Below are 24,768 nucleotides of genomic sequence, written 5' to 3'. Positions count from 1 at the left end.
AGCTTATAATATTAAAGTTAAAGTCACTTCCCAAATCTTAACAAACCCTCATAGATGAAATCATACCTAACAATTGATGACAGATAATTCTGTCATCACATCAGATGTAAAAATATATGGTCATGTGTATGCTTTTTTTTGGTCAAATGTCAATAAAAAACGAATCAATCAATCAATTGAACAGAATATTAATTGATGAGAAAGTCAATATTGTGCATTGAAGATTAGATATCTGTAACTGCAATTTCCCTTAAAGAGAAAGACAGAAAATGACTTTCCTACATTTACAATGTGGTCTTTATCCAGAGAGCTGTTTAAAATTGTCTTCTAACAACACATTACACATGTGCTTATTGTATAGTTAATTAAACATAGAGGAGTCCATTTGGTTACATTATTTTGTACACTAGTCTAGCCTGGAGATGTCTAATCTTGACACCGGACTTCCTGACGTCTTTAGACAAAGTATTTTAAATCTAACTGTGCTGTTTTACATTGTTTGCCCAATAAAATATTCAATCAATCAAAAGTAATCCTTTATGACAGTGCAGATGAATTACACAAACTGTATGTCCGTCTGTCAATCCGTACGAATCTCAGGAACGCCTTTAGGGAACTTCATGTCATTTGGCACAATTCAAACATTCCCGAGGGAAACTTAAGTATCTTTAGTGTTTTGTTTTAATACAATTAAAATGTAACCAAATTTAATTTGAATCTTCCCTAATTCTCCAAATTCTGTGCGTTTCCATTTTCTTTATAATAATTATAATATGATATTTGAATATGTTTTCATGCCCCGTTTCCATGTGTGTTTTCTGTGTCACAGAAGTCAGAGGGCTCGCCTCTTACAAACAGAGCCATGTTTGGAGGCAGTGTGTTATCTTGTTCAGCGTAAAAGCCAATGTTCTGTTTTTTTGTGTTTTCACTGTTTTTAACTTGTCTTTAACTTGTATTATGGCAGAGATCTACGCTCTTTTTTTTTTACCACTTAGTCTTACCAGTTTTACCATCAACTGACAGACCTATCTGGGTTTCATGGATGCCAGGAGAACGTTACTGGTCTGAAAGCCTGTTAGTGTAAGGTGGAAAGTCTGGTGACGCGAGGTCACATGATTCCCGGTTTGACCAATAGGGGTGGCCGCTTCAGTGTCACAACATAGCCTAGCTACCAACATGGCGACGATGTTCACGTCCAGCAGCCAAATAGAGGAGGAAAACAAACCGAAACGGAGAAGAAAACCTCCTTCAAAAGTGCGCAAAAGAAAGGAATCAAAACTATGCTACATGCATCTGATATCTGTCCATAAGAAGAAAGAAAAGGTCCAGGGTTTCACGCGGAAGAGGTGGGAGACCTACAGAACCTGCGTGGGACGGTGGCTCGGTCTGCAGGGTGTGAGTAAGGACGTGTCTGAAGCTCATAAGCATTGTGTTGAAGTGGGTTTTGAACATCTTCCCCAGGACGCCGGGTTTCACCTGACCTGCTACCGGCGTTTCACTGACATACAGCGGTTGGCTGCGGCCGAGAAACGCCTCGCACGGACGTTGGAAGATCCAGACGCAGCAGGTCAGCAGTTCTTAAACTTATTCATGTCAAGGACCACCCCAAAATCAGTGGTTCTCAAGCTTTTTCATGCCAGGGACCCCTAAAAATTGATATATATTTGGCCGCAGACCAGTGGTGGAAAAAGTACTCAAATTCTTTACTTAAGTAAAAGTACCAATACTGCAAAATAAAAATACTCTGTTACAAGTAAAAGTCCAGAATTCAAAATTTACTTGAGTAAAAGTAAGAAAAGTATTGGCATCAAAATGTACTTAAAGTACCAAAAGTAAAAGTACTAACATGTTTGAAAATAGCAGATCTACAAGCTCACGTTGTGAGCTTGTAGATCGGCTATTTTCAAATAGCCTATGTATAAAACAGGGCTAAAGTGGTTAATGTATGTTTCATAATATCATAATTTATATCTGAAAAGTAACTAGTAACTAATGTTCTCAAATAATTGTAGTGGAGTTAAAGTACAATATTTGCCTCTGAGATGTAGTGGAGTAGAAGTAAAAGTATTGTAAATTGGAAATACTCAAGTAAAGTACAAATACCTCAAAATTGCACTTAAGTACAGTACTTAAGTAAATGTACTTAGTTACTTTCCACCACTGCCGCAGACCCCCATCTGAAAATATGTTGTGCCAGGGACTCCCAGAAGCAAAGATTTGTGTTAAAATGTTCGCTTTAAAAGAAATATATTAAAAACAACACATTTTCAAGATTTTTCAAAAAATAGCAGATCTACAAGCTCATAGCGCGGCACTCGGTGCCGCGCTATGAGCTTGTAGATCTGCTATTTTTGAATAGCCAAAGTATAAAAGGTAAAAATTATTGTGATGCTATATTCACACATTTTAATTGCTGGGGACCCCCTGGAACCCCCTCAAAGACCCCTAGGGGTCCCCGTCCCCACTTTGAGAACCAATGCCCTAAATGATATGTATTCGGCCGCGGACCCCCATGTCAAAATGTTTTGTTCCAGGGACTGTTACGTCTACAATTATTTGAAAACTTTAGTTACTAGTTACTTGATGCAGACGTAAATTATTCTATTTCAAAACATACATTAACCACTTACAGCCCTATTTTATACATAGGCTATTTGAAAATAGCAGATCTACAAGCTCGCGTCGCGTCGCAAGCTTGTAGATCTAGAACATTCTAGCTGTAGATCTAGGACATTTTAGTACTCTTACTTTTGGTACTTTAAGTGTATTATGATGCCAATACTTTTGAACTTTGACTCAAGTAACATTTTGTTAACAGGCCTTTTACTTATAACAGAGTATTTTTATATTGAGGTATTGCTACTTTTACTCAAGTAAAATATTTGAGTACTTTGATTGATTGATGTATTTTATTTAGTAAGACATGAGAACATCAGTACATGGAAGTACAAATTCACAATACAAGGTCTACTAACCTGGAAGACTCATTAAGCGCTGCAGCTTGTTTAAGATGAGAACCCCATGCACACACATCATGATGACATATGAGAGACAGACAGATATACTCACTACTATACAGAACGTCATACAATCAGCTTACAGGTTACTGGTTAGTATGGTGGAGTATGTTAATACATTATAACTAACACAGGTTGGAGGTGGTCTCCCAGCTCTGTGCATATCCTGCGGTCAGGTAGGACAAGAGGTATTGCATGATGCTTAAGGCGTAATATCTCCCCTGCTGAAACCGGCTTTCCGTCTTAGCTCAGTGCGGAAGACCAGGGTTCAAATAGTCTGCAGCTGCATCCAACCGCACCGGACCCCCTACCAGGGTTGCCAGGTCCGCTTATTATAAGTGACATTGGGCTTGTTTTTCTGTAAAGTCGCAAGTAAACATTTGTTGGTTGCAGGTTTTTTTTTGGGGTTGTTTCTAAAGTGTAGTTGCTTATTTGGGCTTGCTTCCTAATGACGTTTAAACCAGAGGTTCTCAAACATTTTCATGTCAAGGACCCCCTAATTAATAGGTATTTGTCTGCAGACCCCATCTGAAAATATGTTATGCCAGGGATCCCCATACAAGATTTGTGTTGTTAAAATGTTTCAAAAATATTCCAAATGTTTCACATTTTCTTCAAGAAGTATTATTTTCTTTACTCTGTGTGGAGTTTGCATGTTCTCCCCGTGTCTCCTAGGGTAGTTAATACCCTCACAAAAACATGTAGTAATCCTGGTCAGCCGGGGCGCCTGATGGAGGGGAAGGGAACTGGTTGGAATAACGTGTTCCTTCCACGCGCTACGTCCAACCAGGGAAACTCCCCCCTGTCAGGTGACAAGAAGGTCAGTTGGCTCTCATGCAGGAGGAATGAGCTTGGCCCTGGTCTCCCTATAGGCTGGTGGGGGGAGTGTAGTGCCCAGGATCACTTAGAAAATTGGCACTGGGTGGAAAAAAAGGGTTACAAAATTGTGGGATAAAAATTTAGAGAAAAAAATATATATATATATATTATTATATATATATATATTTTTTGAAAACATGCTCACAACTGTGAGCTTGTAGATCGGCTATTTTCAAATATCCGATGTATATGGGTTTAAAGGCCTAGTCACTTCTTTTGGGCTTGTTTTAGACCTGGTTGCCCCTACGCTCTGGCCAGAGCATGGTGCTGTATATGCTGCATCGCAACTACTGTATGTACAGTATGTACAGTATGCCTCGTTGGGTGGTGCTTGGGTTTTGTTTTGCCACAACAGTCAAAGCAGCCAAGTACAACACAATCTCATTTGACAGCTAAACAGTTCACTACAGTATTGTTCAGCAAACATTTGTGGTGATTGATTGATTGATTATTTCACCACTGCAGGTCAGTCAGTCCCTTCCTCGGACAGCATCGGAGCCAAAGCAGCCACGTCTGAAACTCCTAGAAAGAAACGTAGGTCCAGGACACGTTGTTTCCCCGTAGCTTCTGCTGCTGCTGGCCCTGTTCCTCCAGGATCTTGCATTATTTGTCAAAAAGTGGACAAGCACGTTACTGTGGGAGGCAAACGGCAGAGGGATCAACTCTCACAAGCAAAAACGTTATCGGCAGGTAAGACACACTCACTCACTCACTCACTCACTCACTCACTCACTCACTCACTCACTCACTCACTCACTCACTCACTCACTCACTCACTCACACTCACATGGGGGAGACACATTTTAACATGAGAGACTGAAATAATTGGCAATATGGCCAACTAAGAGATTGTAAACAAAACATGCATGACAATTTTGGACTCGCCTATTAGTTTGTATTGGCCAGTGCAGTGCGCTCAGTGCTGTATTTCCGAACGCACCCTTAGTGACTTTGGGCTTCTTTTTCTGTAAAGTTGCTTATTTAGACTTGTTGCTTATTTAGGGTTGTTTCCAAATTTGTTATTTAATTATTATTTAAACCAGTGGTTCTTGAGTACTTTCATGACAATGTTTTGTGCATTTGTGTTGTTAGAAAAAATAATGTGTAAAAAATATTCAAAATATTCCACATTTTATTGCAAGAGTTTTTGAAAATAGCAGAGCTTGTAGATCTGTTATTTTCAAATAGCGGATGCATGTAGGTTAAAAGTGCTCATGTGGTTGCTTCTTTTGGGCTTGTTTTCCTAGACCTGGTTGTTTATTTCTCTCACAAAATATGGCAAAACTGCCTGTAGAAATGAGTCCTCATTAACGTCGGCTGACAGTTTGTGCTGAACTAAATGCCAACTTTTGCCAACAGACTGCCAGCCTGTTGTAGTCTGTTGTATTACTGTATATATTTATCATCTTGTTTTATTTGACCACAGGTATGTAATTTGTAATGATGGCAAAACAAACCTGTAAGAAACAAGATGACATTTATTTCAATTCAAAGGGCTTTATTGGCATGAGAAAACATACGTTTACATTGCCAAAGCAGAAAGCACAATACAACAATACAGCAATACAATCAAAACAAAAAATATGTACATTTGAAAGTCAGAATCTTCAATAGATCAATTTCTATGTACCAAGATCACTGGGTGCAGGTATAGTGCAGGAATATACACAATGATTAGTCTTTAGGGTGGTTGTGTTCCGTTTGATATCCTTCTCCTATCACAGCAACTCACGAATCTTGCTGCTGTGTTTGCACATTGTTGTACTTAGCCCAGCAGATATGGGAGTTTTTTGTCATTGGTCATGTTTTCAAAATCTGAAACCAAAAACATTTATTTCATCAGTGTCATTTACAGCCCCCCCACCCCCCCCAACACACACACACACACACACACACACACACACACACACACACACACACACACACACACACACACACAGACACAGACACAGACACAGACATACATTACAGTCATTTAGCAGACGCTTTTATCCAAAGCGACTTACAATAAGTGTATTCAACATAGGTAGGGAACGAAAACTACTAATCACCAGAAGTCTTTAGTGCATTTTCTGCAAAAACAAGCAACCAAGAGTATACCTAGCGCTAAGGTAAAAGTGCAATATATCAGCTACCTATTTCGTTAAACAGATGAGACAAAATAGCTAAATCAAATGAGCATGAGCTAAAACAAATAAGTGTATCGACTAAACAAGATCCAATAAACAATACAACAATAGAAAACAAGCGTTCGTACAACTAGTTAACAACAAGTAGGTCAGGCAGAGAGGAAGGGTGTTTCCTGAAGAGGTGGGTTTTCAGCCTGCGGCGAAATATGGGCAGTGACTCTGCTATCCTAACATCAGTGGGAAGTTCATTCCACCACTGTGGGGCCAGAACAGAAAAGAGTCGTGACCGTGTGGATCGGCCAGAAGGACCCATACACACAATGCAATCGCCACCACAAACACACAGAGCATTTACGTGTTATTTGTTTGTTTAAAGGCCAGGTGCTGAAGGCTGCTGAGATGAGGGAAGACTCGACGGTCTTTGACAACGTCTGTGTGGCCCTGGAGGTTCGGTACCACAGGTCCTGTTACCAACAGTACACCAGAATATTGTCAAGGTCTATGGAAACCACAGATGAAGGAGAGTGAGTTATTACATTGCATTATCAATTTGCTCACATTGCACATTTATTGATTTATTCTCTCACACAAAAGTCTAATGAGAGTATATTTAACCCACTGCGACAGGGAACGCATCTGTGTAACCACTTAAACCACTATTTTATACTGGCTATTCAAAAACAGCAGATATACAAGCTCATAGAGCTCTATGAGCTGCTATTTTATGCAATTTTTTAAATATATGCATTTTTTTTTAAACAAACATTTGTAACTCAAATCTTGGATTCTGGGGGATTCTACAAATGTCTTCTAAATCCTAACAGTTTCTTTTTTTTTTTAAACTTATGTTGCTATAATATCAGTGGTTCTCAAACTTTTTTTTTCAGAAGCAAAGATTTGAGTTGAAAATGTATATATATATTCAAAGATCTGCACACATTTTCACGATTTTTCTAAAATAGCAGATCTACAAGCTCTGCGAGTGCCGCGCTACGAGCTTGTCGATCTGCTATTTTTTTAAATCCAAAAATTACACACGGATGCGTTCCCGGTCTCTATGGGTTAAACTAAATCGTGCTCATCTTTCCCTATAACGTTATGTTGCAGGCAGGATAAATTGAAGAGGAGGAGGACCCGTGAATTGGCCCAGCTGGTTTTACCCTGCCCTACCAAGAGCAACATCTCTGAGCTGGTTTGTGTTGAGACGTTATCAGCAGATAAACTGTTAGACAGGCTGCCTCAGCCATCGGGCACAGAAACTACAACCGAGTCAACTGAGGTAAGCCAAGCTGAAAGTGACAGTGAACACGCACGCACGCACGCACGCACGCACGCACGCACGCACGCACGCACGCACGCACGCACACACACACACACACACACAGCAAGGATAACATCTGGACAGAAAACTACTGAGCACACAAAGACACTGTATTGTGCATTGGTTCTCAAAGTGGGTTCCGGGGACCACCAGGGGTCCCTGAGGGAGCTCCAGGGGGTCCCCAGCTAAATGATGGATAGTTAGGAACCAAATGGACCCTTATGGGTCTGTAACTCTGAGAGTGTACAAATGGAACCAAATGAACGGGTCCATTTGGTTCCATTTGTACACTCTCAGAGTTAAAATAACATTGATTTTACAATATAAATTGGGGTCCCAGAGATATAAATGCCATTAAATGGGGGTCCGTAGCCCTAATGCATGTCAAACTGGGGGTCCTTGAAATTAAAATGGTTGAGAATCACTGCTAGAGCCTTAAAAATCTTCTCTTATTATGCGGGTCCCTGGCATATCTTATCAAATGGGGGTCCGCGGGCGAATAAGTGTCAATTTGGGGGTCCTTGACGTGAAAAAGTTTGAGAACCACTGGTATAGTGCAGGATTGATATTGAAGAGGCTTCTATGTGACTCTCCCGGTATGACATGTCCGTGGCCTCCCACACTAGAGGCTAAGGGACTTTCTTTGGTTAAAATAAGTGTTAAATAGCTCTACAGGCTGGGAAATAGATTCAGCCCATTGCTTCAGGACCCCAGATGCCCGTCTGATGACAGACCAAACAAATCCTCTTCACCCAGCAGGGTAAGAACCAAGAGTAACTCAGAAGGAAAAAGGCTATATGATGAGCCTGAATTTCTGATCATAGGGGATGCCGCTATTAAAGATGTTAAAAGCTTGATAAGAAGAAAGGCAAAAGTGTTATGCTTCCCCAAAGACAAAGTCTCTGACATGAATGACAGAATTCTGAATCTTGTCGCTGAACACCCAACGGTGAAAACCCTGATTTTGCACGTTGGCACATGTGATACAGAGGACAAAAAAAATCCTAAAACGGAATTTCACTGCCTTATTCAGCAAAATCAGCTCACTTGATGTGAAGGTGTGCATCAGCGGCCCAATACCACCTACAAGAGGCGGCGATGAACGTTTCAGTAGACTGTCTGCACTGAGCAAATGGCTTTCAACTACGTGCACCAACAAATCTGTACATTTTATTGACAATTTCATTTTTTTTTGGGATAGAAGACACCTATTTTCCTCGGATGGGCTTAAATTGAACAAGCTGGGAGCAAAATTGTTCATGTCTAACCTTTTCTATAATGTTCCTATGTCTTCACCAAGCTCTCCCAAGGCCAGAGCACAAGATTCCATAACAACAGATAGTGCTCTGTTATCTGCTACCGCTGCTGAAAAACATGAATGGCTTTGTGTAGACGCTACCACACCATCCCCCACCGCTGCTGAGGGGGAGGGGGGCGCCACACCCCCCCCTACCAAGGATGGTGGAACATCCATAACAAATGAACTCTCTGATAACTCGGAAACAAAAACAAAGGCTGATGACAGCCTGGAGGAGATTGTCGACTCTGATGACAGCCTGGAGGAGATTGTCGACTCTGCAGCCACGGTCTGCAGAGGGTCACGCTGGGTCACGCTAGAAGAGGGATGGCCTCTCGATGAGGAAGATCAACCAACTCTATCACCTTCCTCCTCCTCATCATCATCTTTTTCCCTGTCCCCAATACCCCTTCTGGAGTTCACCAGTAGCATGAACGACTTGATTAAAGAGGGGACTAGAATCACCCCCCAAATCAAACGCCAGGCCCCACAACCATCAACCGTGACCTGCCCCCCACCCATCCCCCCTCGACGGTTGACGCTGTTGGCACTAGCGATACAGAGGCGCAAGATCAGGAACGAAGAACGTGAAGAACAGCGCAAGAATTGTCCCTACGAATTGTCCCTACGTCTAGAGAATACATTTGACTGCTGAGATAGGCAGGGTCCATTATGCATAGCCAAAATCATGTCTGGGCCCAAGGCTATTTCAGTTAGCCTTGTTGAAAACAAGGTTTACAATATTCCCACTGTTATCTCAAATAGAGCCTCCGGGACAAGGAGTGACTTTAAACACTCTGCAAATATAGCAAATTTAACACGCATTCCCTGTAGAGGCAACAGCCAGATAGTTGAATGCCTGAAGCTAAACCTGGCCCTATTTAACATCAGGTCACTTAATGACAAGTCTTCCTCTGTAAATGATATCATCTGTAAAGAGAAACTAGATATTATCTTTTTAACAGAAACTTGGCTTGGATCTGATGGAGCGGTGCCCCTAGCTGCAGCATGCCCACCAAAGTACAGTTTCATTCACTCAGGACGTGAGGGAAAAAGAGGAGGTGGTCTGGCGAATATCTTTTCTGACACTTTAAAATTCAAACCTCTGCCAAACCTCGGCAGTTTTAAATCATTTGAATACCAGGCCACCATATTGGAGAGTCAATCCTCTGTGCTTATGATTAGTATGTATCGACCTCCAAAGTGCAGCAAAGCCTTATTTCTAACAGAAATATCAGAACTTTTATCTATCTGTTCCACTAATTATGACAGAACTCTGATTACTGGAGATGCTAATCTACATGTTGACATTGTTTCGGATGTTGTGGCTATGGGTTTCCTACAGTTACTGCACAACTTTGACTTTATTCAACATGTTGTTGGGCCAACACATAAACATGGCCATACCCTGGACTTGGTGATCACTAAAGGTTTGAATATCACTGTTGACAGTATTATTGATAAGCCCGAACTAACAGACCACTATTTATTGTGTTTTAATATGACTGTCTCTGATCTAGGGAAAAACAATACAGAATATACTATAAAAAAACGTTTTTTTAGCTCATCTGCAGCAAACGAGTTTCCTCGTCATCTGGCGTGTGTGCAGGTGCCCCCCCTACTTGATGCTCCCTCAGTGAATGATATGGTTCAACATTTTAATCTCAAATTAGAGTCAGCTCTCGACATAGTGGCTCCTATGAAAACTAAAAAGAAACTTAACTCTAGAGTAACACCCTGGATCGACGCGCACATGCGCTCACTCAAGAAAGAATGTCGTAAAGCTGAGCGAATTTGGAGAAAAAACAAACTCACTGTCCACCTAGAGATCTTTAAGAAGTCAACAGTGGCCTATAACAAAGCACTGCGCTTGGCAAGGCAGGCATATTTTTCACGCATTATCATTGACAACAAGCAAAATGCCAGAGTCTTATTCTCTACCATTGAACATCTCTTAAACCCCCCCCAGGCTTACAAGGAGTCGCTCCCTGCTTCTAAAGCTAAGTGTGATGAGTTCGCATCCTTTTTTGAAAACAAAATTTTTAGCATTCGAGCTGGTATTATGAATGCTGCTGCTAGCACTGCAAATGCGGCAAATGGTGCATGGTGCAAAAATGTAGATCCCTCCAGAGGAAGCCTAATATCATTCTGCGCAATTAATGAAGAGGAACTCCGTAAAACTATATCACAGATGACATCATCATCTTGCTCACTGGATGTAGTACCCACCCCGTTTCTCAAAGAGGTTTTAGACAGTGTTATTGGAGATATCCTAAGAATTGTAAACAGCTCTCTACTTTCAGGCGTCTTTCCAGACTCACTGAAAACGGCTGTAGTCAGGCCGCTACTCAAGAAACACAACCTTGATCCATTGGTGCTGGGTAATTATAGACCAATCTCAAATCTGCCATTTTTGGGCAAGGTCTTAGAAAAAACTATCTTTCATCAACTGGATGTGTTCCTACAGAACAATAAGGTTCATAACAAATTCCAATCTGGCTTCAGGAAAGGTCATAGTACAGAAACAGCACTTGTAAAAGTAATTAATGATCTAAGGGTGTCCGCTGACGACAAAAATGTATCTGTTCTCCTACTTCTTGACTTAACCGCTGCTTTTGATACGATTGATCACACAATTCTACTACAACGTTTGGAGTACTGGATTGGTTTGTCAGGCACAGCCTTGTCTTGGTTTCACTCTTACCTAACAGGCAGAAGCTATTTTGTCAGTCTAGCTAACTTTGACTCAGACAAACACAACATCTGTTCTGGTATTCCACAGGGCTCAATTCTGGGTCCCTTATTGTTCTCCCTGTATATACTACCGCTGGGAGAACTCATCGCCGATCACGGAGTGAACTTCCATTTCTATGCTGATGATACCCAGCTGTATCTTTCAGTAGCTCCAGACGACCCCTGCGCTCTAGACCCATTGTTGACCTGTCTGTCCAGTATAAAATGCTGGATGAGTGAGAACTTTCTTAAGCTAAATGAGGATAAAACAGAAGTTCTCATAATTGGCTCCAGTGAGCAGAGAGAATCAATAACAAATAGACTTGGTAACCTGGCTGTAGAAAGTAACACCACAGTAAAGAACCTGGGGGTGATTATCGATTCTGAATTGAATTTCAATACACACATTAATCATGTCACCAAGATTGCTTTCTTTCATCTTAGAAATATTGCGCGAATTAGAGACTATCTGTCGTTAGACGATGCAAAGACGCTGATCCACGCTTTTGTTTTCTCTCGGCTTGATTACTGCAACGCACTCTACTCTGGCCTGCCAAAGAAAACAACTGACAGATTACAACTTGTTCAAAATGCGGCAGCCAGAATTTTAACTAAAACCAGGATGAGAGAACATATCACTCCAGTTCTTGCTTCACTACACTGGCTCCCGGTTGTTTTTAGGATTGATTTTAAAATTCTTTTAATAGTTTATAAAGCTCTAAATGGTCTGGCACCTACCTACCTCTCTGACTGCCTAGAGAGATATGTTCCAAACCGGGCCCTCAGGTCTTCAAGTGCTGACCTGCTCGAGGTGCCTACAATGACATATAAAAAATACGGTGAAGCAGCATTCTGCTTTTACGGACCGACAGTGTGGAATAAACTCCCATTACACCTAAGACAGGCAGCCTCTGTCGATAGCTTTAAAGCACAGCTCAAGACCTATTACTTCACTCTTGCTTTTAGCTGATTCTTTGGTTGATTTTTAATTCCTCACTGTATTCCCTATTTTAATGTTGTTTTATGCCTTTGCTTTTGCTTGCTTTTATTTTATTTTATTTTATCTTTGTTTGCTTTATTGTTAAATTGGTTCTAACTGTAATTGTATTCTTGCTCTGTAAAGCACTTTGAGCTGCATTTCATGTCATGAAAGGTGCTATACAAATAAAGTTTATTATTATTATTATTATTATTATTACATTCTGATAGTACTCATTGCTATAGAGTTTTTGTTTAGTAACAGGAGTCTCCGTGTCTCTCCAGCTCTTTATTAATCTGCCTGCCAAAAACGTTTATAAACGCTTTTGTTTTTTTAAATCAAAAACAAAATAAAAATTATTCTAAATTTAGGAACCAGGAGATAACATTTTCCAAAAAGTTGCTGCTCCAGTTCATTTCAATGTTAAAAAATAAACTGAGAAATAAATAACATTTTTCCTATGTTTTACCATGTAAACTGCTGGCAGTTTTTGAGTACTATTTTTTTGAAAAACCCTGGCAGATTAAGAGTTAAACAGAAAATGCATTTTCAGGTTGGGATACCAATTTTATCCAATCAGGATAGAGAACTCAGCCTGGATACAGATTAAACAAGTGAAATTGGAAGTGATGACACAGCAGACACACAAGTGGAACTGGAACACTATAAAAAATGAAGATGATAAATGGGTACTCTCTCTCCTGATTGGCTAAAATGAATGTCACCTACCTGAAAATCTATTTTCTGTTTATTAACACCTGGAACCCCTTTACGTAACTATACCTTTCAAGCCGGGAACCCCTTTTGGGGTTCTTGTTGCTATGTACAGTATATAGCAACATATTCTTTTGCAATTTTTGAATAAATATTTGAAGTTTTTCAGAAAACTTAGGTCAGGATTTAGAAGGTGTTTTCAGGTCTTTCAGGCCTCAGGTCTAAATAGGTTAAAAAGCTGGAGAGACCGAGAGCCCCCTGTTACTGAACACAGACTCTATAGCAGGGGTCTTTAACCTTTTCAGGCCAGGGACCCCGAAACTGATGGGGAGATGGAGCAGGGACCCCCTACCTCGTAGGGTAGGGGGGGCTACCACATATATTGTATATTTATGTATACAATTGTGTTTTATATTGCCTGCTCCTACGCACCTGCCCCAGTAGTGTGCAAAATAAAAATTCTCTACAAAATATGTATAAACATACCATGTTATTGTGCCTCCATTTATCTGTTTGCTATGGATTCATGTTATGTTTAAAGTTGTACAATGCAGAATCACAAATAATGATTTTTAGCAACCTCTGCTGGTCACTACCGTCACTGCATACAATTTCCGTAGTCCTCGATTACCCAGAATTCCATTCGTTTTCACCGGAAGCCGGAAGTGTTTCAAAAAGCGATCTTTTAATTGTTTTATACTATCTACGGATCGTTTCTCTTAGCCAGTGGAGCATTAGTTACCATGAGCTGTGCTTTCTTTTTCTGTTCTTTTTCGATCTTCCAATCCTACATTCTCTTAAAATCAGCGTGAGGTTCCTTTTTGTTATTAGCGCGGTAGTTCCTGGCCAAACAGGAATGACGTCGGCCAGGACGTCGGCCACGACGTCATGACGTTGGCCAGGAACGTCATTTTCCCGGGAAAGTCCCCCCCGTCCACGTTCAATAGAAAATATATAAATAAAAGGCTTCCGGGGGTGAAATTCATGGAGTGGGTGTTGTGAAACTTTTGCCACTCACAAAAGATATACAATTTAACTTTAGTTTTGTTGAAAACGTTACCTAGTATGCCTTTAAAGACAATTTGACATTTTGGGGGGATTTTTTTGTTTTTTTGTTTTTTCAAACAAAAATATTGTTTAATCAAACAACACTTTCGCGGACCCCCTGCAGTACCTCCGTGGACCATCTAGGGGTCGCGGACCCCCTGTTGAAGACCTCTGCTCTATAGCAATGATTACTATCAGAATATAGTGCTTTAAAGGTTCTATGCTATTCATTTTCACTTTTTTAATTTTTCATGTTTTTTGGGGGGGTTTTATGACCTCAATTGCACCCAAAAAACCTGAACTTTGAACATTCAGTGGATTTTCTGTGGTCTGGGGTTTTCTGAATAATTAGGCTGAAAAGTAATCTGTGATTGGCCCTTGGACTGTGAGGTCCATTATTCCCGCCCACTCTCCTCCTCGCCCCTCCCCTCCGCGCGCCTCCCCTCCCCTATCCTTTCCTTTGGCGGGGGGGGAGCAGAGGCAATGATTGACAGGCAAAATCCCTCAACAGTGACACCCGCAGGCAAAGATTTATTTTTTCATTGCAGTTGAAAAGGCTTTAGAAATGTGAGAGAAAAACACCTGCAATGGCTCACTAGAGTGGAATTTTCAGTTAAAACTTTATATACACGTTTGAAGGACCATGACAAAGACTTTTAATGTATTGTAAAACTGAATGTCATGAAACCTTTAACAAAAATCTTTTTGTTTTAACCTGTGTCTAAATCTGTAGTGCCAGTTGAACTGTACAATGTAATTGCCTGGATTATAGGTGCAACAGAGGAACCAACACTAGCCTGTTTATGTTGATACTCCTGATGATGTGAACCGAAGAAGATCTGCTATTTTAGAAAAATCGTGAAAATGTGTGCAAATCGTTGAATATATATATATTTTTTAACTCAAATCTTTGCTTCTGGGGGATTCTACAAATGTCTTCTAAATCCTAACAGGTTTCTTTTTGAAAAAAACGTATGTTGCTATAATATCAGTGGTTCTCAAACTTTTTTCTTGTCAAGGACCACCCAAAATGATATGTATTTGGCCGCGGACCCCCATCTCAAAACATTTAGTTCCAGGGACCCCCCAGAAGCAAATGTTTCAGTTAAAAAATGTTCGCTTTAAAAGAAAATATATTCAAAGATTTGTGTGTGTGTGTGTGTGTGTAAAGCAGATGTCCATCAGTGTTGGCTGTGTGTCCAGTCACGGCATGTCCCCTCAGTGCCACATCTTCACCCTGGAGGACAACCGCACTGAGGCAGGCTGTGAGTGACCCCCTCCCCACACACACACAGAGATACATTTATATCTAGTTATAAATACTCACACACTCATTTTGTGTCTATTCTCAGAGTGCTTTCCCACTGCAGGGCCTAAAACAAATCATTGAATATATATATATATACGCTTCATGGGGTGTGTAATTGATAGAAAATTAGTCCTTTTTTTGGGTGAACTATTCCTTTTTTTGGGTGAACTATTCCTTTTTTTGGGTGAACTATTCCTTTAAGCCCTCGGCTGGGTTGAGCTGAGCACGGCGTCGGTTAGCCAACCAGAGCCAAACCGTGTGCATGTTAATATTAACCATGATCTGAACATGAAGTGCAATGAAAAAGGGCCTTTAATAGTATTAATGAATTATAATAGGATCACAGTTTTACTGAACAGAGATGTCAGTTAAGCCAATTACTTAAGACACTATTTGACTTTACGCAGTGGAATCTAAATTAGTTTCCAGGTTTTTCAATAGACTAGGTATTGGAAACATTGGTTAGTGCTGTTTGGATTTGTAGATCAGTCAGTTACACAATTCATACTTTGTCCACAACCCTTTTTTAGAAGTGAGACTATAAGTGTGAATTAATTTGTAACAGACAATATAAAACCTGAAAACGCCGGCGATCGTTACAAAACAAATCAATAAATAGGGGAATCAATCTGATCCACACATAGAGTTGATCTCTGCTGACGTTACCTCTTCTCTCCTCCTCCTAGATCTCTCACTCCTCCCTGTGTGTAAAGAGGAGGTTTCCCCTGAACAGCAGGATAGGAGCCCCAGTCTGGTCCAGGAGGAACCAGAACCTCCACAGATTAAAGAGGAACAGGAAGAGGAGCTACTTCAAAGACCAGAGGAGGCTGCTGGCTCAACGTTGACATTACTAGCAGTGAAAAGTGAAGCTGATGAAGAAAACAGAGACACAGAGCCTATAGCCAGCACCTCAACTGAACACATGAAAACACAAGCTGATGTAGAGAACTGTGGAACATCACAACCAACTAGTGACCAGCTCCTCTCTTCACACTGTTCTGAATCTGACACTGAAGACAGTGATGACTGGGAGGAGACCAGGGAAGGTCAGTCAGCTTTAAACAAACTGAACTCAGAGCTGTTCCAGGACCTGAAGTCATCAAAGCAAACTCCACCCATGAGGACTCACACAGGGAAGAAAAGCTGGAGGTGTACAGAGTGTGGCAAAGTCTTAGGTTACATGAGTCATCTGAAAGCCCACATGATTACTCATACAGGTGAAAAACCCTTTGCTTGTACCGAGTGTGACAAAGTCTTTGGTTACATGAGTGATCTGAAACGACACGTGAGGACTCATACAGGTGAAAAACCCTTTATTTGTACTGAGTGTGGTAAAGTGTTTAGGAGCATGGGTAATCTGAAAGTCCACATGAATACTCATACAGGTGAAAAGCCCTTTGCTTGTACGGAGTGTGTAAAAATGTTTAATAAGAAGAGTGATCTGAAACAACACATGAATTCTCATACAGGTGAAAAACCCTTTAGTTGTACAGTTTGCAGCAAAGCCTTTAGTTCATTGTATACTTTGAATACACACATGAGGATTCATGCAGTTGAAAAACGCTTTACCTGTACTAAGTGTGGCAAGGTTTGTGTTCAAATAAGTCACCTGAAATACCACATGAGGACTCATACAGGTGAAAAACCCTTTACTTGTACAGAGTGTGGCAAAGCCTTTAGTTCCATGAGTAATCTGAAACAACACATGATTACTCATACAGGTGAAAAACCCTTTACTTGTATAGTTTGTGGGGAAAGATTTTCACAAAATGGTACTCTGAAGAGGCACATGAACAAATTACATCCATAAAGATTGATACAGGGGAATGAAAAACTTAAGTTGTAGTATGTGGCAAATATTTCGGTCTAAATGCAACTCTTAATTTCAACAAGTGGATTCACACAGGAGAGAATTCTGTTGAACAGGAACATGCTTTTTTTCAAAGAAACTATCTGAGGTGTCACGTGATATCTCATTTAAAATGTTTTATCATGCATCAACAGTGGTGTAAAGTAACAAAGTACATTTACTCAAGTACTGTACTTAAAGTTATACAATGCAGGTCCACAAATAACGATTTTTAGCAGCCTCTGCTGGTCATTACCGTCACTGCAGGCCGTTCGTTTATTCCTCTGTTATCCAGAATTCCATTTGTTTTTCACCGGAAGACGGAAGCGTTTCAAAAAGCGTTCTCTTAATTGTTTTATACGATCTGTGGATTGTTTCTCTTAGCCAGTGGAGCTTTAGTTACCGTGAGCTGTGTTTTCTTTTTCTGTTGTTTTTGGATCTTCAAATCATACAATCTCTTAAAATCAGCGTGAGTTTTCTTTTTGTTATTAGCGCGGTAGTTCCTGGCCAAACAGGAAACCGGTGCGGTAGTTCCTGGCCAAACAGGAAACCGGTGCATTTCCGCTTCCGTTTTCCGGCTACATGACGTCATTTTCGCGGGAAAGACACCCCTATCACCGTTCAATAGAAAATATATGTATAAAAGGCTTTCGGGGGTGAAATTCATGGAGTGGGTGTTGTGAAACTTTTGCCACTCACAAAAGATATACAATTTAACTTTAGTTTTGTTGAAAAAGTTACCTAGTATTACTTTAAGTAAAATGTTGAGGTATTCTTTACTTTACTGTAGTATTTACAATGTTCAATACTATTACTTCTACTCCACTACACCTCAGAGACAAATATTGTTCTTTAACTCCACTACCCTTATTTGAAAACTTTAATTACTTTGTAGATTTTGATTATTATTACAAAACATACAATACCCACTTCAGCCCTATTTAAACTTCTACTTTTCATTTGGATGTATGCATTTATATTGCATATTGCATATATACGTTTTTTTCTTAATTTTTTAACAAAAATTCTTAATATGTTCCTGATTTTAATCTGCCTTAAATCTCAAAATTCTGTTGTTTGTATAACAATTATAATTATAATATAATATTTGAATACCTTTTCATGCCCCGTTTCCATTTGTGTTTTTTTGTGTCACAGAAGTCAGAGGGCTCTTCCATGTTTGGAGACGATGTATTATCTTTTTATTTTTACTGCTTGTCTTTACCTTGTATTATGACAGAGATCTAACACCGCTTTGTTGTGCTGTAGGTCCAATAGCGAAAATAGCCATTTTACAAGCTCACACCATTGTGAGCTATTTTGGCCAAATAATCATCAATGATTTTTTGAATGTCGACCGATTTTTTCTGTTTTTTTTTTACAGTTTTTTTCCCTCCAATGTGAGGACTTAATTCGTAAACTTACATGTAAGCATATGTGATGCATAGGTACCCCTCCTTTCCCTCCCATCCACCCGCTGTCCCACCCACCCACCCACCCACTCTTCCCAGATGCAGAGACAATACTGCAAAAAATAATAAAACAAAAAAAACAAGAAGTTTAAACAACTTTTCCTTTCTTTCTCCTTCCCCGCTTCCCTTTTCTTTTTCTTTGTTTTTTAAACTAAAAGTAAGCAGAAGAAGAAAGAAAAAAAAAAACAAGAAAGCAACAATAACAATAATAATTTAACAATGGTAATGATGATGGAAGATGGGAAACAGATAGAGACGAGGACATTTAATAGAATTTCTTTTTTTCCACCTTTCCCTCATTTTTTGTTTTTCCTTTTTTTGTTCCTTAGATGTAATTAAATACCAAAAGTGAAATATGCTATTATACTGTGCCCAGAATAAGGACGCCAGGGTTCATGTGGTTAAGTGACTGTAGTTGAATTGGAACACACACAGGAACACAGAAACACATGTGGAGGTCATATACTGTACACAGAGAAGAGAGAGTGAATTAAAACATATTATTGTATTTTCTTCATGAGCCTCAGACCACCATGCACAGTGTCTAGTGTCTGCTGGGGAAGCTTAAAGGTATCATGACATTCCCTTTTACACCACATTCAAAGTCTTTGTCCTGGTCCTTCAAAAGTGTACAAAAAGTTTTAAGTGAAAATTCCATTCCAGTGATCAATGGCAGGTGTTTTTTCTCTCACATTTCTAAAGCCTTTTCAACTGCAATGAAAAAAGAAATCTTTGCCTGCGGGTGTCGCTGGTGAGGGATTTTTCCTGTCAATCATCGCCTCTGCTCCGCCCCCCCCCAAAGGAAAGGATAGGGGAGGGGAGGGGCGAGGAGGAGAGTGGGCGGGATTAATCGACTGTGACCTCACTGTCGAAGGGCCAAGCTCAGATTACTTTTCAGCCTAATTATTCAGAAAACCCCAGACCACAGAAAATCCACTGAATGTTCTAAGTTCAGGTTTTTTGGGTGTAATTGAGGTCATAAAACCCCAAATAAAACATTGAAAATAAAAAAAGTGAAAATGAATGTCATGATACCTTTAAAGCTCAATAACATTGGACTCTGTAGCAGTGAAACAGTCTGACAGACCTATTGATTGATTTAATACTTTATTAGTCAGACATGTAAACAACACGTGGTACAGTAAGACATTAAGGCTGAAAGGATAACACAAAAAAAGCCTGGGGACTTAATTGTTTCCATTGTGATCCTATGTATTCAATTCATCAACTTAGCCTAAAAAATTCACACAATAATACATGTCATCAACACATACAAAACACTTATGTACAAAAGAGATGAGGAAATTACATTTTCCTCTCCTTGTGGTCTCCTTTTTTTTTCAAGATGTTTCCTGTTTTTCAGGCAATTTTCTTTTAGCAAAACGCGAAGGAAAACAAAAACCTGGAGATCGAGGCTAGTCTACAGTAACTTGGTAAAGTGCGCCCCCTACAGTTGATGCAGATATGACGCTGGGCAGCTGTCACCTCACAGGTGAAATGAATCAGTATTTTAGTGAAAAAGACAATAAAAGACACCAGTTTGGAGCGCAGGGAACAAACCGTTTTTGACCGCTTTTTTACGGGTGATTTTTCCATGTCATATAACCTGGTTTTGGAAACAGAAGGCAAGCTGTACTTGTACAAGGACTTTATATTTTTGTTTCTTTTTTTTAGTGCATCTTTGTAACTGTGAGCTGGATTTCAGTAAAGCTCCATAAACGTCATCCCTGTCTTGAGGAGTCTGTGAGTACCTTGGTACAGTTTCTACCGAATTAATGTGCAATTACAGTAAACCCCACCTGTATCTATGTGTCTTAAAACAGTGGTTCTCAAACTTTTTCATGTCAAGGACCCCCAAATTGACACTTATTACCCTCGGACCCCCATTTGAAAAGATAAGCCAGGGACCCCATAAGAGAAGACTTTTACGCCTCTAGCAGTGATTCTCCCCAGTTTGACATGCATTAGGCTACGGACCCCCATTTAATGGCATTCCTATCTCTGGGACCCCAATTCATATTGTAAAATCAATGTTAATTTAACTCTGAGAGTGTACAAATGGAACCAAATGGACGCATGTACACTCTCAGAGTTACAGACCGATAATGGTCCATTTGGTTCCTATAAATCATTTAGCTGGGGACCCCCATGGTACCCCTCAAGTACCCCTGGGGGTCCCCGGACCCCACTTTGAGAACCAATGTCTTAAAAGCCTACAGCAAGGTAGCCCTGATACATGACTGTCAATCATACCATGACAGTCATGGAACCGAAAGTTCCTGGTTAAGAGTCGTGTTCGATTTTTCATTACATTTACAACTCTCACATGTACTTAAACGTTCAGATTTCATCCGTGGCTCGTATAAACCCACGAGCCATGGATGTTACAAGTTGATCCGTTCCGCGATAAGTACCCGTATCTTCCGTATTGTTCAATAAAAAGCATTTTAACCCGATCATCAGAGTGCAATACACCTCCCAACCTTTAGTGTCGCATGGTTGAAAGCATTGGAGAAAATTTGGAGAAAATGGCCAACTGCTCCAGTGGAGCCGCTCAGTGGCCAACAACAGTATCAGACTGTGGTTGTACTGGTCAGCTCCCAGTACAGCAGTATCAGACTGTGGTTGTACTGGTCAGCTCCCAGTACAACAGTATCAGACTGTGGTTGTACTGGTCAGCTCCCAGTACAACAGTATCAGACTGTGGTTGTACTGGTCAGCTCCCAGTACAGCAGTATCAGACTGTGGTTGTACTGGTCAGCTCCCAGTACAACAGTATCAGACTGTGGTTGTTGTACTGGTCAGCTCCCAGTACAACAGTATTAGGCTGTGGTTGTACTGGTCAGCTCCCAGTACAGCAGTATCAGACTGTGGTTGTACTGGTCAGCTCCCAGTACAACAGTATCAGACTGTGGTTGTTGTACTGGTCAGCTCCCAGCACAACAGTATCAGACTGTGGTTGTACTGGTCAGCTCCCAGTACAACAGTATCAGACTGTGGTTGTACTGGTCAGCTCCCAGTACAACAGTATCAGACTGTGGTTGTACTGGTCAGCTCCCAGTACAACAGTATCAGACTGTGGTTGTACTGGTCAGCTCCCAGTACAACAGTATTAGGCTGTGGTTGTACTGGTCAGCTCCCAGTACAACAGTATCAGACTGTGGTTGTTGTACTGGTCAGCTCCCAGTACAACAGTATCAAAGCAAAGCAAAGCAAAGTTTGTTGTTTACCCAGGGTGTTGGACTAAGTTAACACTTATTTACAGCCAGGCCCTGCATGGAAGCCTTGCTCAAGGGCTATTCAGCGGTGATTCATGATTGATGTGATGAATTGGGGAATCGAACTAGGGACCTTCCGGTATCAAGGCCGCCCCTCTAACCACTAGGCCACCGCTGCCATCAGACTGTGGTTGTACTGGTCAGCTCCCAGTACAACAGTATTAGGCTGTGGTTGTACTGGTCAGCTCCCAGTACAACAGTATTAGACTGTGGTTGTACTGGTCAGCTCCCAGTACAACAGTATCAGACTGTGGTTGTACTGGTCAGCTCCCAGTACAACAGTATTAGGCTGTGGTTGTACTGGTCAGCTCCCAGTACAACAGGATCAGACTGTGGTTGTACTGGTCAGCTCCCAGGTTTTAATGTGTATGTCTACAGGCCGTTGCTGAAAATGAGCACTACCCTGGGTAAATTACTGCCTGAATCTCATAAGCCCATTATCTCCCCTGGACAAAGGAGGATTCACTCTTTGTGAGCAGTGGATGTGGGAGAGTTGCAGTTACATCTCTGCGTCAGTAGAGGACAGTAGAGGACATAATATTTACACATTGCAGCTTTAAACTCTTGCCAATTTCCTAACACTTTATAGATTATAAATTAGACCTGTTAGGCCAGGGTTCCTTTCCAGGTAGTTATAACATTCAGTGCTTGTCCGGGGGTCGGTCAAAGGGGGTGAATATAGCTATAGTTGCCCTGCCTGAAGCCCACACACATAATCTCTCCCTTGGGTCAGGGGGGATGTATTAGCAACATATGGTTAGGTGGTTATGATTACATTTATTAAATGTGGTTGCTTGTAGTGTAATAATACAGGTTTTTGATTGATTGAATACTTTATTAACAGTTTGGCAGTACAGTTCTATACAAGGTCTGCTAAAAGGATTAAAACACAAGAAAGCACTATGGGCTTGTTTACATTCATTGAAACATTTAATGACAGACAAATATACAATACCATGCAAAAACATCATATAAACGAGTAATAAAAAAGAAAAATATATGCACAGAGCCTACTTCCTCTCGTATATATTATATTGTCTTATGTATGTACTTTGTTTTTTTGTGTCATGTCAAATGTATGTACTGTTTATGTGTTGCATACATGGCTGCTGGGTCGCAAGACAAATTTCAGTGTGAACTGACAATAAAGTATTATCGTTATCGTTATCTCCATATACAGTACCTCTTCGGATGGTCTTTGAGCTGTTAAAAAGTAAATATTGGTGGTGTGAATAGACCTACTATTAAATAACATATATTTAGTGTGTGCAATTAGAAGCTGTCTCTGCTCTGATAACTTGTGTTGCGTGCACGTTATCAGTTTTCAATTGATATAACGCACTTGCCACATGTGCCTTGTAAGTCAATAAATAATGTAATTGAATGTTGGAGGCAAAATAAAATAATTTTTTTATTTCTAGAATCTGGATAGGCCTATTACATGGTTAACACTGTCGGAATGGAGCTGGCCGGGTGGTTTCAATGCGTGATGTGTAACTACAGCCCCATTAATACTGCTTGGCGATTAGCTGAATGCAAGAACGAGACCGTCCCCTTCCTACCAAAAAGGGAGTGGCGTCACATTCAAATAACTCTCGAAACTCCCAATTTGCCAGCTGCCAACACGGTTTCAACTGGCTGGCTGCTGCTGCTTTGCTTGTTGAAAAGCAGCAGGGTTTTTCTGAACCAGTTTCTGGCAGAGCTCACTAGTTTCTGGCTCACATATACGCCACCAAAAAGGGGTTTTGTGAGGCCTACCCCTTCACAAGAGTTGTCTTCAACATTAGCTTGAAAGTTAAAGTTTGGTGAGTCATGGTTGACACAGCCAGGGTGGGTGTTAACTGTGTAGTAGCGTTCTATGGCCTGCTGCAGGGAGTCAGCCACCTTGTTAATGATTGCCTCTGGCAGATCAGGAAGTGTGTTCGTGTTTATGACATAGTGTAGTGGCAGACCAGACTGGTCAATACCAACAAGATTATTGTCTCCGCCAGGCCGAAAGGCATGGCGAGAGTACGTTTTACCCCCTGTCCGTCCGTCCGTCCGTGTGTCCGTGTGTCCATGTGTCCGTGTGTCCGTGTGTCCGTCCGTCATTCTGTCATTTTGTGTACAGCTAATCTCTGGCACCGTTGGCTTGATCGCAGAGAAACTGTGCACACACACTCCCTGGATGCCAGAGCAGAACCTCTGCCCCAAATTTTTCACATGGGCCTGTTATAGCGCCACCAGGAGGCTGCTTTTTGCAAAACACATTTTTTGACAGTACTCCTACAGATTTTATCCAAACATCACGCAATTCAGTACACAGTATCTCTATAGTCATGTGATCAACACGGATCTGTCCAATTTTCCATATTCTATCCTGATTGGCTAAGGTTGGCTTCCAAAGTTTGCAGGATTGCTCCGTTTTCAACAAAATGCCTCAGATCATGAACGCGGCTTGTGATTTCTGTGAGATTTCACACGCACATTCCCACTAGGCTGAGGAATAAATGCCAATGAAATGTTTCAAATCAGCCTCATGGTGGCGCTATAAAAGGCTGATTTGTGTTTTGAACTATAGCTGCACCGATCTGCGTGAAACTTTGCACACACACTCCCTAGAGGCCAAGGAAAAACATTTGCCCTGCTTTTGTCACATTTGCCTTTCATAGCGCCACCAGGAGGCCGACTTATGTAAAACAAATGTTTTGATTTAATCCTTCAGAATGTATCCAAATTTCACGCAAAGCGGTAAACATGATCTC

General features: G+C 40.8%; 1 protein-coding gene across 1 annotated transcript; it reads left to right on the top strand.

The window, feature by feature from the left end:
• Positions 1-1,176: 1,176 nt before the first annotated feature.
• Positions 1,177-18,770, top strand: LOC308079049 (uncharacterized protein; the record flags this gene model as incomplete). The annotated part of the gene is made up of 7 exons (XM_080420386.1): positions 1,177-1,567; positions 4,362-4,586; positions 6,402-6,549; positions 7,133-7,304; positions 15,288-15,381; positions 16,112-16,810; positions 16,895-18,770. The coding sequence occupies 7 exons, from the start codon at positions 1,177-1,179 to the stop codon at positions 17,233-17,235; spliced, it is 2,070 nt and encodes a 689-aa protein (XP_080276512.1). The 3' UTR covers positions 17,236-18,770.
• Positions 18,771-24,768: the final 5,998 nt, after the last annotated feature.

Source organism: Gymnoscopelus braueri (genome assembly GCF_963280865.1).
Source record: "Gymnoscopelus braueri genome assembly, chromosome: 22".
NCBI lineage: Eukaryota > Metazoa > Chordata > Actinopteri > Myctophiformes > Myctophidae > Gymnoscopelus > Gymnoscopelus braueri.
This window is presented reverse-complemented; position numbering and strand designations above follow the sequence as displayed.